The 14,142-nt window shown below is 42.0% G+C and overlaps 1 protein-coding gene across 4 annotated transcripts in view; it reads right to left on the bottom strand.

Moving 5' to 3' along the window:
• nap1l1 (nucleosome assembly protein 1-like 1) overlaps positions 1-13,672 on the bottom strand; it is a 31,881-nt gene extending 18,209 nt beyond the window's left edge. For all 4 annotated transcript variants that reach the window (XM_033614720.2, XM_033614718.2, XM_078165266.1 and 1 more), the window contains exons 1-4: positions 13,548-13,672; positions 6,627-6,665; positions 5,505-5,593; positions 2,237-2,339 (exon numbers count right to left, since the gene is read on the bottom strand). In XM_033614720.2, coding sequence (XP_033470611.1) covers positions 2,237-2,339; positions 5,505-5,593; positions 6,627-6,643 — 209 coding nt within the window. In that variant the 5' untranslated portion in view covers positions 6,644-6,665; positions 13,548-13,672. The remainder of the gene's footprint in view (positions 1-2,236; positions 2,340-5,504; positions 5,594-6,626; positions 6,666-13,547) is intronic.
• Between the last annotated feature and the right edge of the window lie 470 nt (positions 13,673-14,142).

Below are 14,142 nucleotides of genomic sequence, written 5' to 3'. Positions count from 1 at the left end.
AATGTGAGCGAAGTGTCAGTTTGACTGTACTGTTTTCTATTGGAATGTCTTGACTGGCAACAAGCGATGCAGCGCAACATTTTGAGCCAAACTTTGACACACTGTTTCTATTTATTCCTGTTGCTCACTTTGAAGCGCCGCAGTGGACGAGGATGGGCTGACTCCTGAGGATTAAATGAGAAATGATCTACAAAAATCTAAATAAGGTTGCAGCTGGCTGGAGGTAGGTCATCAGGGAGCTGAAATTTTCTGGTCAATGGCCATCGCTAATAACCTACTAGCTGCTGGATATATTGTAAGTCAGTAGATATCACAATATAAAACATGTTTTCAAAAAGGGTTAGTAGAAAAGTAGGAAGATGGCAAATACTTGCTCATCTTTTAAATGGTAATGTGTCCAGTCAAGCGCAGAGCTGATAGGTATGTGATTTGTTTACATGGCGTGACAGAAGGGCTTATTCATTGGATTTAGTGCACACAAAGAGTGCTGCTTGTTTACCGTTAGGGCATAGTGCCCCTTGAAAGCTGGAGACCCCTCAGTCAACTGAGATTGCTTCAAGGAAAGCAGTCTTTTTTTTTTTTTTTTTGCTAGTGAGTGTGCTGTGCCGTGCACATCTGGAGACATTTTGGTCCCCAGATTTTGCTGTGGAGTGAGCGCTCCTGACTTTCATGCTTCTCTTTGGTACAGAGAGCAGCGGACATGATGCAGCAGCCCAGAGGAGGAGAAACTCGGCACGGTAAAGCTCCAAGATAACATCATCTTCTCTTGTCTGCTTAGAAATGGTGAGTTTACAGCTCACAGCAACTTCATACAAAACAGTCTCTGACTTTTGTTTGATGTCTAGTGTCTGCCAAAAAACGTTGCTCATTTCCATTCTGTCATAGGCATAGTCAGTTTACTCTACTACGTGAATGCCATTGTCACATTGAACATCCTGCTGAGCCTGCTCAAATATTAAAAAAGAATCATCAGATATTCAGATTGAACTACCAAGTCTGATTCAAATGACATAATTCTGAGTTGAGTACAGCCCTGCTAAAAGCACTATGGTGCACGCATTTCCCAAAACAGACATTTAAAAAAAAAAATCCTGCATCAACTATTTTTTTTCCCCTCGCTGATCGCCGCACACCAGAAATTTGGCACAATGCCGGATTCCCATCACCCCTGGTAATCTGTGGTGAAACACATGTTGAAAGTAACCCTCCCAACTCTGTGCAGGTCAAAAGCCGTTAAAATTTGGCAGATAAACCGCCTCCAGTTACCTGACACAGTGGCTGTTGTCTTTGAGACAGCAACGTGTAAGTGTCTCATATACAGGCTTTCATCGTTGCCTGAGCTCCTAGGCTGCGTCTGCTGAACATTTTCTGTGTCTCTACTGAGCCAATCAAAATTAAGCTAAACAATGGCTGTGTCTTGTTAAGCTGCTCTACACAAAGTGATGCCTGTGAAGCTGCGCCAGTTCTTCCTCTTGCCTCTCTGCTATTGAGATGATTAGTAATTGACCTAACGTGGGCTGAGACTTGACATTATCCTTATGTGAGCAGTTCGGCAGTACCACAATAAAAACCTGACTGAAGCCTGTGTATGGGCTCAGCCATTCAGTGGCAGGCTGAATGTTGGCTACTTTAATGTCTCCTCACCTCCGGATTCTGTTCTATCTTTTACTTCGTTTTTTTAAAATTGCTGCTAAACATGAATATGACTGAACTTCGCTTGAACTTGATTTGCATAAAAGCACTGCTACTCAACAAGGCACATCCACCACTTAGAAAAGAAATTACCATATAAGTATGCAACTGGCTCAAGCATAAACATCCACCTACCACCCAGGCACGAGTAAATGATTACAACCTACAACTGATAGCCCACAGAAACAGGGATCAACAGAAGGGTTAAAAAACATCCGCTGTTTAAGTTACTGAGAGTTTTACACTAAAAACAAATCTGTTATCTGGATTTTATATTTCTTACTGTTAGTTTTATACAAAAATGACAGATGAGAATGTTTTGATGGATAATGTAAACTATGTAATAGTGTTTACCAATATTAAGTTTCATATAAGATGCAGTTACTTCCATTAAAAACATCTTCCCTGCTTTAGAGTCCTTCCAGATACTGAACATCTGTCAACCACACTGCAGCTGATTCTGCTCTGACAACTGTGAGAGGGGACAAGCAGCACAAATGTGTTCCAAGATTAAGTTATCACCAAAAATAAGATTAGGTCTCACCTCTCCATGTACCCTGATGGCGAGCCGTTCAGGCCATCCAGCCTCTCCTGCAGCGCGGCCAAGATCTGTGGATTCTGCATCATCTGCACCGTCAGCTGACGAGCTGAAAAAGCACAACACATATATATAGAGATATACAGTCAAAAGTGCAACATGAGGACAGCAAAATCAATTCAGGAGCATGAGAGAGTTCTTTCGCTCATATTTTTGATGAGAGATAAAGTGGGAGGTTTGATTACATTAGCGCTCAAATTCATGTTGGGGATAGGAATCAGCAGCTGCACAAGGACACAAGTTTTATTTGTTTTAGTCAGGATTACATCTTCATCCTTCCTGCAATATCTGAGACATCCTGAGGTATACTGCACATCGCAGCACTGTTTATGTTTATCACAGTGTGCGAGTGGGGTGGAGCAGAGTACAAGAGCAGCTTCCTGTTCAGAGCATTCATCTCTCAGACACATTTTAACATGTCTGTTTCCTGCATATTATGCATGTTGTGTGATTTCAGGTAAATAAAGGTAAACAGTGAATGGCCTGGTTGATGACGTGCACTCCGCCGGTGATGCATAGACACAAGAGGAGGCAGTCGGCAATAAAGCATGCTCTTCCTTTGTGCAACCAGACAGGTGACAGATGGTACGATCCAAGTGTCCGACACATTGCTTGCACCTATCAAAGCTCAGTCAGATCGCTGCTGGCAGGTGAGAAGATTAAAGAGATTGGAAGTCACTTTTCTCTGTTGGCACATCCTGGGCACTTTGCTTGTAATGTGTTACCAGCTAGCATAGATCAGCCGTCCAAGACTCTGCATCCTGTCAAATAAATACAGCTCTGCTTGTCTGAATTCAACACAAGCTGTTGGCTTGATGCTGTGATAGAAAAAGCTTTTTTTTTTGGTAGATACATCAGTAGAGGGTCAGCTACCACGGGGCCATTTGCTTTTTGAGGTGATAATGAGTGTCCCCTGTGTACACCAAACTCTGTCCCTCCAGACTACCATGCACTTTCTGATCTTGACTTGGCATATCAAGAGAACCGATACTTCAGTACCAAGCCCATGCTAAAATTCTGAAAATGTGACAGTAGTCGTTTTGCCTCAGTAACGCAGGTATCGAAGCTGCAATTCTTCCGGATAAGACTGGGCAGCATATACACCTACAAGTGCTCTAATCTGCTGTTAAATGCCAAAGAAAGAAGCAGTGGCCTACTAGCAGGGAAGGACACCAACAAATGGAGGATGGCAATGAGTGCAGCTGCACCAACGGCTCCGCCTCAAGGCTTAAAAAATAAGGTTTTCCTGAGGCCAGCATATTTTGTTAATTCTTTGCAATGGGAGCGCCACATATTTACACTTTACAAACACAAGCAGCTTAACGAGGTGCTTATCGTCTAGTCTTGCCTGGTTTTCTGGTCTGAGAGTTGAAAATGTTCAACTTTGGGTATGACACTGTGCTTATCATTGTTGCTTTTAACCCAGTCGGCCAATTAGTGGAGGAGAGATGGGACAGATAGCCTACCACAAAGAACTAGTGCTAAACAACAATGGAGAAATGCGATAATATACTGTAGGCCATGTATTGATATATTTCATCACCTACAAAATCTTATGAACCCATATAGACTAGTCCTTTGTGTCTGAGGTGGATCGCAGCATTTAGACATGGGATTTAGTGTTTTGCTGTTGTTCTAGTGGTGTCTAATTTGGTATCAACAATTAAGGAAATTTACTGGTACCGGTTAAGACTATTAAATTTCTGGTATCATGGCATGCCTAACCTTAACCAAACATTTCTAATAATGACCCCCGAAAGGACACTCCACCCATAATTTATCCCGATAGCAATCTACCTGCATAGCTTGAAAGGCAGCTGCAAAACTTTATTTGCTTCTTAACATCTTAAATCTACTCAGAATGAATTCCAATGTTTACATATTTGCTCAGTAGGGGAAATAAAACTTCTTAAACCATGCGGTGTAACATGCAGTCACATCAGAGTCCACAGCAACACTATTCTAGACCACAGCTGCCTTTTCCTGTCCATGAGAAATCATCACACCCTTTCCAGTAACTTTTTATGCCGTCAAAGTGAAGTGTTTGCTCCTTAAGATTGTGATTGATTATGACTTTTAGCATGCTCCTGATGCACTGCTCTACACAGGCCACTTGCATATTAACTTAACTGTTCCCTTCCTCACTTCTACTGACTCTCATCCATTCCTGAAGCTGCACAACAGATGGTCATGGATTTTCGAATAATATCACCAGGGATGCTCGACAAAAAACCTTTTAATGTCTCCACCATTTCACCTGTGTAATGACGTCAAGTTTAAAAGTCAATGCAAATCATTACTGGCCTTTATTGTTGTTACTGGTGTGTTTTAGGTCCATAAATTGCTATCATATAATTGTACATGGTACATACACTTGCTAGGTTAAGGATTTGATACCAGTAACCCCAGGTCACCACATTCACCTACGCAGGTAGAGCTTTTATGCATCCTTATTTTCATGAAGTAGAGACACTTAATACGTTGAATAAACTTAAGGATGTTGCTGCATAATTCACACTGTGGTGGCAACAGGAATAGTCTCTCATTTTTTTAAATAACAGTTCACTGAATCTTAGGAGCTAAGATTTGTTACTTGTCTCACGGCAGTCTTGATGTGTGAATGTGTGACATGTGATGTTTCTTAAGAGTTTGCACTGTGAGGTTAATGTTGGCAAGTTGTGTATTACTCATGCATTTATAATCTCCCATCAGTTTCCAGGCCTCATGTAAAGCTTTCCTGGGAGTGTGGTCGCTATGACGGATCAGTCGCAGGCAGCCAGAACGAGCCTTCTTTCAAGTCTGGCTTTTAAAAGACCATTCAAACTTGTTATAAATAGACAAGGCCAAACAGCCATCTATATCTATCCACAATGAGCCGGGAGTAGGCTAATATATGAGAAACCGTCTGAATCATTTATTGAGCATCAAAGGATGCATAAACAGCATCGAGATCCCAAAATAAAATGGATTAGTGCCTCCCGGCTCTTAACTACAATTCAAAATCATGTCATGCAAATAACTCTCCTCAGTCTGAGTGCCAGGCAGAGGCACACAAAGTTCACACTGTTACTCTGTTACTGAAATGACATTTCCACACAACTGATTCACATTAAATTGCATCTTAAAAACACAGATCCTTCGTCACTTAACTTACATCTTACCAACAATCACACCATCAAAACCTGTATTGCAGCATTTTTGTAGACAGACCAACCTTTGCTGTTTTCATCTTCTCCCGTCTCCTCCTCTTCCACTTCCTCCACGTCCTCCATATCTGCCGGGTCCATCTCAGCCTGGTCTTTGCTGCTCGGGGAGACACAAGGGACAATGGGGAAGGTCAGCCAACACACAAACACTTCAGACTGTTTGAGTGCACAGAACTAACACCAGCCACCAACTACTTCTGGCATGTTTCGGGTGAGGCTGCCAGCAACTTTGGCCACCCTGCCAGCTGCTCTGACAGGCAAACCAAATGAACGCCTCTCTAATTCCAAAAACATAATTGCTTCATGACACTGAAAAATTAAACTAGGAAACTTGTTTAGTTTGTAATTAACCAGAAAATAACAAATTCACAACTGAGGTTTCAAAGAATAAGCATGCAAAGGATTGGTTAAGTATTTGACCCTGAAAATGAGCAATAACCTGCAGCTCCACTTGCATGACTTGTTTCAGGGAACAATCGCTAGTCAAGGAGGAGCTCAGTCTTATTCCCTGCCTAGACAGTTACAATTCAGCTGTTTCAACCAGCAGTAATCAAAACTGAGGCTGCTGCTTTTTACCCATGATGCTGCTCCAAGCACTGAAACATGACACGGTATTTTAAGATGCAGTGCAGAAGAGCTCAATACTGAATACGACACAGCTTCACCAGCATGGCCTCTCATCCTCCTGTCAGTCTGCGGCACAAATGAAAATCAATGGCTAACAGTGGAGTGTGTGAGGAAGACTGCATCCAATCCTGTGTTGTGCGACAACCCCTGAAGCATCACTGCTGATAGAACGTCTTAACATTCATCACTCAAATGTTGCAAGGCGTCTTTTATGTGTATGAAACAGTCGCAATGTAATCAAAGCCAAGGCGTGGCATTCCAAACAGCCCTGGCTTTAGTAAACAAGGCTTTCCATTAGGACTCATCAAGGGAGAGCCTGCTGCACTGCCCCTTATGTGTTTAATAATGTTAATCTGACCTCGCCCAAATCGGTGATATCACAGCAGGTGTTTCCCTTTTAACTGTCAGCTTCAGGCACCACAAGCATTCGGCCAAATGAGGAGACAGGTGGCGGAGAGGCCAAGTGTTTGACACAGAGTAGCACTGGTGGATCATGTACTTACTTGTCAATGTCTGCCATCTTAGCCGAGTCTCAAGTGATGCTGAAGAGAGAGCAGAGAGAGTAATTAGTTTGGAAATACTGGAGGACATAAACTAATTAATTTTGACTAACATTTGACTGTCACCAGATTTGGGTCAGACAACATTTGCAAATCACTCCTGATGCTAATTTTAAGACGCTTCAAGTACTACAGGGGTGATGTTAAAGTTAGCTACAAAATGAATGACAGTTAAAAAAATCGTACATAAGTTTTTTTAAGTGGTTAAGAGCAAAAACACTCCTGCAGCTGAGCCATTACAACAGCAAGCATTTCTTTGATATGCCTTCGTATATCATGACCATTGTTGTTTTTTCAGAGTTATGGTTAATTTTAGAGATGTCCCAAGCTGGTATCAGGGCCAACTTGAGTATATTTTAATGCATCAGCATAGGCTAAAATTAAGTCGATCAAAATCTGATCCAGTGCTACTTTCCTTAACAACAGCCAGGTTCTACTCTGTGTGGAGTGTGGAAATGTGAAACACTATTTGGTCACATTTATAACTATCCATTTTGACATCAAGGTTCGGAATATTCGTGAAGCTCTGATGCTACTTATAATTATCAACACCCTGTGTACAAAACATTCAGGCAACCACCTCTTTCTCCAGTTTGAATTGAAAGCATCGACAGCATCAGCTGACACTAATTAAATGTTATTTCTGTAACTTGCATTCTCCCGTTAATCTTTAATTCATATTATATCAATGGATTAAGCTAGGTTTGGGCGATATCACAGGATAGCAGGGTATTTAGAAATCCCCATAAGATGACTTTCAATACCTTCATAAATAAAGGACCGTCTTTCTATTAAATTAATTGTATGTAGTGCACAGCATGCGCCACCAGAGGTCAGTCTCTGTATCCGTTTCTACTGCTGGAACAGGAAGCTGAGACAGACGTTGTGATGCCGAAAGGTGGAGGGATAAATAACAGGACTGTAAACAGCTGGCCAGCAAAGGTACAGAGAGACCGTGGGGGAAAACTAAGTGAGGTAACGATTTATTTCGGCCGAAGCGGAGTTGGTAATTGTTCCAAGAGTGGACTTATTCAAAGATTTTTGGGGGGCTTTTTGCCTGTAATGACAGGATAGTTTGAAGCATGAAAGGGGGAGGGAGTGAGAATGACATGCAAAAAAGGGCTGCGGGCTGGAATCGAACCTGCGGTCGTCACAGCAAGGATACTGCCCCTGCACATGGGCTGCCAGCTCCACCCACTGATCCGCTGGGCACCCCAGGAACAGTGGACTTACTAACTGGATGGCAAACAGTTACAGTTTGGGGAGTTTTGAGTCTGAATGAAGTGTGATGTTATGAAGAGTTTATGAGGCAATTAAGCTATTCTCAGTTCCATGGCCAAGAGGAACGAAATTCAAAAGGTTTATAGTTGTATCTCTCTATTTAAAAAGGAAAACGGCTGTCGTGACAATTTAACTTTTGTGTCTGTTGTGTATTTATTAGTCTGAAGAAGGTAAAAGAGAGCTTGCGAAAAATAGCAAACTCGTCTGGTAGGTGGGGGAATTTCAGGAAGGTATAAAAAATTCAATACCGCCCAAGCCTCAGACCAGGACATCCAGTATTTTCAAGTATCTTGAATCAGATTAAGTAGGCTACAGCTATACCAACAACCTATTCCTAGTTTTTGATACAGTTGAGCACCTGTTAAACATTACACCTGAAGGCTTACACACTTTTCTATACTGGTATGAATCTTGCATTATCACCTTATAAAGGTTCTGGCATACACACCAACCACAGGTGAGGCTCTAATCTCTAATCCAAATAATGTTTCCATGCAATGTGGTCACAAAGACCTTCAGACATTCAAACCTACGACAAGAGCAGACAAGATGAGACAGGACCTGTTTGTTTTTCAGTCCCCCCACCAAAAGAAACAAGGTCTAAACCAAACCATGGATTTGGAGAATTGTTACACCCCTGGTGGTGATCCACCCTGCCTCTGTGACAATGAATAAAAATACAATGAAAATGAGCATTACAACTAATCCTACTCCTGCAAAATACCGCTGTGTGTGCTCTACCCCCATCCAAGAAGAAATGCATAAAAAATGCATACAAACAGGAACCTATGCAGCAGTCAACAACACTGAACTGACAGCCTGCATCCAAAGAAAGATCAAAGCAAAGCAGAACACTTGAAAAAACAGCGAGCAGCTCTCACATCAGCGGTACAGAAACATTCCTTTAAAATGTAAGCTGCACCTAAAAAAAGTCTGCCTGTCTTTACAAAGAGTATAAACTAAGTTTCTCCAGAACGCAGGCTGACTCAGTTCCTATGCAGAGGTCTCCTTAGAATATTGGGGCTTATTAGAAGTGTATCATGAAAATATTCTGCCCATTTTAAAACTAGGTGGTACAGTGGAAAAGGATGCATTGCCCTTATTGTTCCATTCTATAAGGAAAGGCCTGCAAAACCAGTAATTACACAATGAGTAACCCATAATTATGACGACCTCACTTTCCTCAGTTTATCACAACCTTTCCTTTGAAATAAACTTCCTGCTTTCAATGGACAGTAAGCATTTTTATTAAGCCTGGGTTTGGATAAGTTGGGCCACTTGCTTATAAAAGAAGTTCTCTTCTCGGTCCAGACAGGATCAACCCTGACTGTGACTCACCCACCCATCACCTCTCCCCGAGCCTTTTTCCCTTTACAGAGATGGATTACCATTGCATCCTTTTTAAAGGGACAGATAGGGGAAACTTGCAGAGGCGATCGGGGCCCATAAGATAGTGAGGCAATAGATCATGACCTGGAAGTGACAACGGTGTCAAAACTCACAATCGCTAAGGTGGCTGTAACTCAAACCCATAGCCTTGTGGTGCTGGCTTATGGGCGGGGGAGAAATCTGATTTCCAGATGTAACAGTCGTACTTTCAGGTCATTTGAGGTAGTGGAATGTGTTCAATAGTAGCATCAACCAGAGTAGATCCAAAACTAGTTAGGAAAATTATGTTATGTTAGGCTAGCCTTAAATATTGGCAGCTTCCATCAGTGAAACATGCGGTCACTACCAATCAACGTAAAAACGTCAAACACCCAGACATGTGGTAAGCTATGCACAGGACTAAGGATACATGTTAAGTGTTTGCTATTGCTCACCTGTCTTTCACTCCTTCAGGGAGTTTTTCTCTCAAATATGGGAAGGTCGAACGAGGTGCGGTTGGGTACCAACCAGTACCATTGTATTTTGAATTACAGCGGAAAATAAGCTCTGTGGCAAACAAGTTTATGATACTTTCAAGTGCAAATGAAGTTGAAAAGGAATAAAAAACCAACGTTAGTCATGTGACTGTGTTGTAGTTTGCTTATAGCCTAACATCGCCACCACATCAAGGCTGTTAAGCTGTGTTCAGCGTGATGACGTTCTGTAGTCTCATTTGGCCACTCGTTAGCAACTGTTTTTTTTAAAGGACACTTGAAGGCTTCAAAAATTGTGAGCAGGGTATTTAATGTATTTTATGTTGTAGAATAAAAAGTGAACATCTCTTAAGCTTGTGTTAATCACAGCGCTTACTTCAGGCAACTAACTAAAAACCCACTGACTTTGAGACGAGGGACCCAGGAGTGCTGAAATGCTAACTCATTTCTGGGTTAAGTACTCATTTCTGCATCAATGTATTTGTCAGTGAATAAATGCTACAACTCCCAAAACCCAAGCCAAGTTCCCCTGTCTTGCCCTCGCACTGCTTAGGCAGTGGTATGGTTTGAAAAGTATCATTTGCACCTGTATTGCTAAATACAAGGAAGAAAATCGCAAGAAGACCTAGCAACACTGTTCCTGTGGTACACCCTGGAACTCTTACAGGCTGCTGATTGTTCCATGAAATGCACATCCCCCTTTACCAAATTACAAAAACATCTTGTCCACTTTCAAGTATAGTGTGCATTAAATATTAATTGTTTTTAAACATAAATCAAGTTTTTAGAATTATTAATACCCTAAAAATACAATCTTTGTACAGCCTCTTAATCCCAATTTAATTCTCGATGTACCACCTTTTGCTGGCAAATTCACTCATGGCCAAGTAGGAGTATCTAATATATCTTGTTGAAAAATTGACTCATTTCTACCATATCGCCCAGTTCCAACCCAGACTCACATTAACATAAAGCATAAATCTGGTACCACCGCAGCACATGGTCACTCAAAAATCACCTGCAGCACACGTGACTCTGATTTTAATAGGGCACAGCCTATGGCAAAGGTCCCTAATCCTGGTCTTTGACTGCCACCCTCCTGCTTGCATCCACCTGTCATCCCAAGGGTAGATCAGCCCTTACTAGATGGTGACACTAAACAGAAGCACAGCTGTGGGTCCCAAGGCCCAGAACCTCTGGAGTCACACATGCTCAGAAAATCAGACACTGAGATCAAACTGTTTTCAAAGAGAGTAAACAATTTAAACTAAAAGCAAAAGGCTGACTTTAAGATTTTTTTTTAAATGAGAACAGATATACTTTCAGCAAAGCCATCATATCATCACCATCTCTTTATATATTAGCTGTCCTACATTCAGCTAATACAGCAAGATTATTCAACTACAGAGCTGATGTGACAGTTCACCGAGCTCCGAACAAAGTCACGTGGCAGATCAAATTGTTTCTTCTGCCATAAGGGGACAACTGATGGAGAGAGCAGCCTGTGTGTTGACTCTGATTTGTGGCTTTAATCATGTCCCATTTCTCAAAAGAGAGCCGCATTCTGTCATTTTTTTTAAAATATGAAAATACATTTTAAAGCTTTCACTTCTTAGTCGACAATGGTCCAAATGAACAAAGGCACATGGAATAATAAATGCATATATGCCCCATATTACACTACAGTAGCTAAGGTAAGATGACACCCCCCACCCAAGCCATCATGTATTCTCTATTATGCCAAATTATTGATGGGAAAGTACTGTAAAAAGCTTTTAGCAGCAGCACACATTTTTCAAATATACCGTCACTGCACAAAATGTGATGTCAGGGTGTTTCAAGCTAGGGTCAATACTTGTTTCTAAATGGATAAAAATAATTGCATGTTTACATATAGACAAACTGCTCTACTAGGAGACGGGTCTCGTATTTTCACGCAATGTAGATGATGCCTTGAAGGAGTTAGGAGTGTGTTTACGTCATGTGTCACTGTAGACGTTCCTAGAATACCTGTACATGTTATCTCTTTGAAACATTTTGGCATTTCAAGGGGTGGGAATCACCAGAGGCTCCACAATATGACATTATCATGATACTTAAATGCTAATACAATATTATTGCGATCTTAAATGTATTGTGATATGCTTAGTACTATAACAACATATTGCAGTATTTCGCAAATTATGACCTTTTTCAAATGCAAATTATGTCCCCAAACGAAAACTACTAAAGTTTTCAGTCTGTTCATCTCACTTCCTTTGTGTTTACTGCGGCAAAATGTATCCAGTGGACTAAAAAAAATCAACTGATTCCACAATTCTAGTGGGCTACGAAAGTTTAATTTGTATTGTAAATAATAATTCATATAACAATAAAATCAATACTTAGGGTCTGTGTATCAATATAATATTGCCAGGCAAAAATATTGCAACATTATCCTGTATCAGTTTTCCCCCCCACCCCTACATCTCAACAATGTAGATCATGTGAAAAGCTATCTCATGAGTTTAACATCAACATCTGACCTGTCCCAGTGATGATTCATGATATGAGACATATCTGATATATCTGGCACACGTTACAGCTTTAACAGGTCATGTTCAGCCTGGAATGTAGCTGCCAAGCATACACAAATACGCATTTTAATCATGCCACCACTGGCACAAAAAGCCAACAAATGGCCACTACACAATTCAGGTTCTCTCAGATCTATATATAAAAAGATATCCACTCCATGTGGTCCAGCAGAGTGACCTAACACAGACCTTTTACTTTCTGGGACAGGCTTTTTCCTCCTAATCCTGCCCAGCGACCACGTGTTGCATGCTCAAGCCGAGCAAACCATCAATGACTGACAAAAGCCCTGGGTGGGTGTCTGTCTGCTCACTCTGAAGCCACATTTTATAAACTTCACATGGACCAAGCGAGAATGCCAACCTGTTGAAACGTTTACCGTCCGACGTGAAACAACAAATGTCCACTCAGTTCCACCACAAACAAGCCTAGCCCTAGGCTAGTAAACAGGCTAACTTTAGCCGGCCTGCCCGGTACTGTCACTGCACTGCCTCGATGTGTCTGGCTACTTAAGCTAGCTTATGTGCTGCTAGCTTGATGCGCACTAACGTTACTTGGGCTGAGCAAGTGGGAGGAACAGCTACGACAGGCACGGTGCCGTAGCTAGAGAATATGGACCAGTTAAGAAGTGGTGCCAGCGCTCCGATACCATGTTATAACCTGCTTTCGTTATGTAGTAATACCGGCTATCCAGCTAAACCAACCGCCGCGCTGTATCTCTAAGTCCAGACTCCCATCCACAGTTCCCCACCCTGGGTATCATCCTCCAAAAATAAGGTCAACTCCAAAAATACAAGATACAAGACACGTGTCAACAAACGTCGAAAAAAGCCGACAGTAACAGCTATTGTGCGACGTTTTGTCGTTTATATCAACGCTCTGGTTGTCATAATTATCCAGTGGAAACGGACATACATGATAATCGCTGTTTTATTATTTTTTTTAATCGCGTGTAACGTTAACACACATCATGGTGGAGCCAGTCTCAATGGCTGCTGCCGCTGTCTGACTTGACTAGCATTAGCAAAGCGGAGCCGTCTTCCTCTGCCGTCGTTCATGAAAGCAGCAGGATTGAAATTTAACTTCCGAGACGAAGCATAAACTCAGGGCGTTGGCGCCGAAGCCATTTCCAAGTCCTGTCCCTTACCTTCGCTGTCTGGCCGGAGGCTGCACTGGTGAGGCGGCGCTGCGCAGTGAAGAGGTCCCGGGGAAGAAAGAGACTCCGCTCCGATGGCGGTAAAAGGGAGAGAGATCCCGCCGCCTGCGCTCATATACATCCGACGTCATCACGTAAACCGGCAGTCACCGAGGCAACGCTGTCCATGGGAGGGGCGGCTCCGAGGGTGCCCCTATAGGGGGGAGAAGGGGATGAAAGATTATCATCACCACGACTATCTTCTTCTCATCATTAAATAATCTTCCTCATCATTTCATTCATTCTTGTCATTATAATCACCCCCCCCCATTCTTCAGTCTTAATCATCATCATCATCATCATTTTGTGCAACATCATGATCATCTCACCATCATTGCAGTGCTCTCATCAGTATCAGACACAGCAGCTCCATCATCCTCATCATCCACCTGCACCTTGATCAGTAGCGCGAACTTCATCAGCTGATACAAAAGCTCACCCTCATCATCATCATCATCATCATCATCACTGTTGCTTTCATTGTTATAGCCATCATCCTTCACCCTCATCAGCAATAGCAGCATCATTCCATTAACATCACAACCAT

The sequence above is a fragment of the Epinephelus lanceolatus genome, chromosome 23, assembly GCF_041903045.1.
Source record: "Epinephelus lanceolatus isolate andai-2023 chromosome 23, ASM4190304v1, whole genome shotgun sequence".
NCBI classification, from domain to species: domain Eukaryota; kingdom Metazoa; phylum Chordata; class Actinopteri; order Perciformes; family Serranidae; genus Epinephelus; species Epinephelus lanceolatus.
The sequence above is the reverse complement of the archived record's forward strand: the minus strand, read 5'-3'. Positions and strand labels throughout refer to the sequence as shown.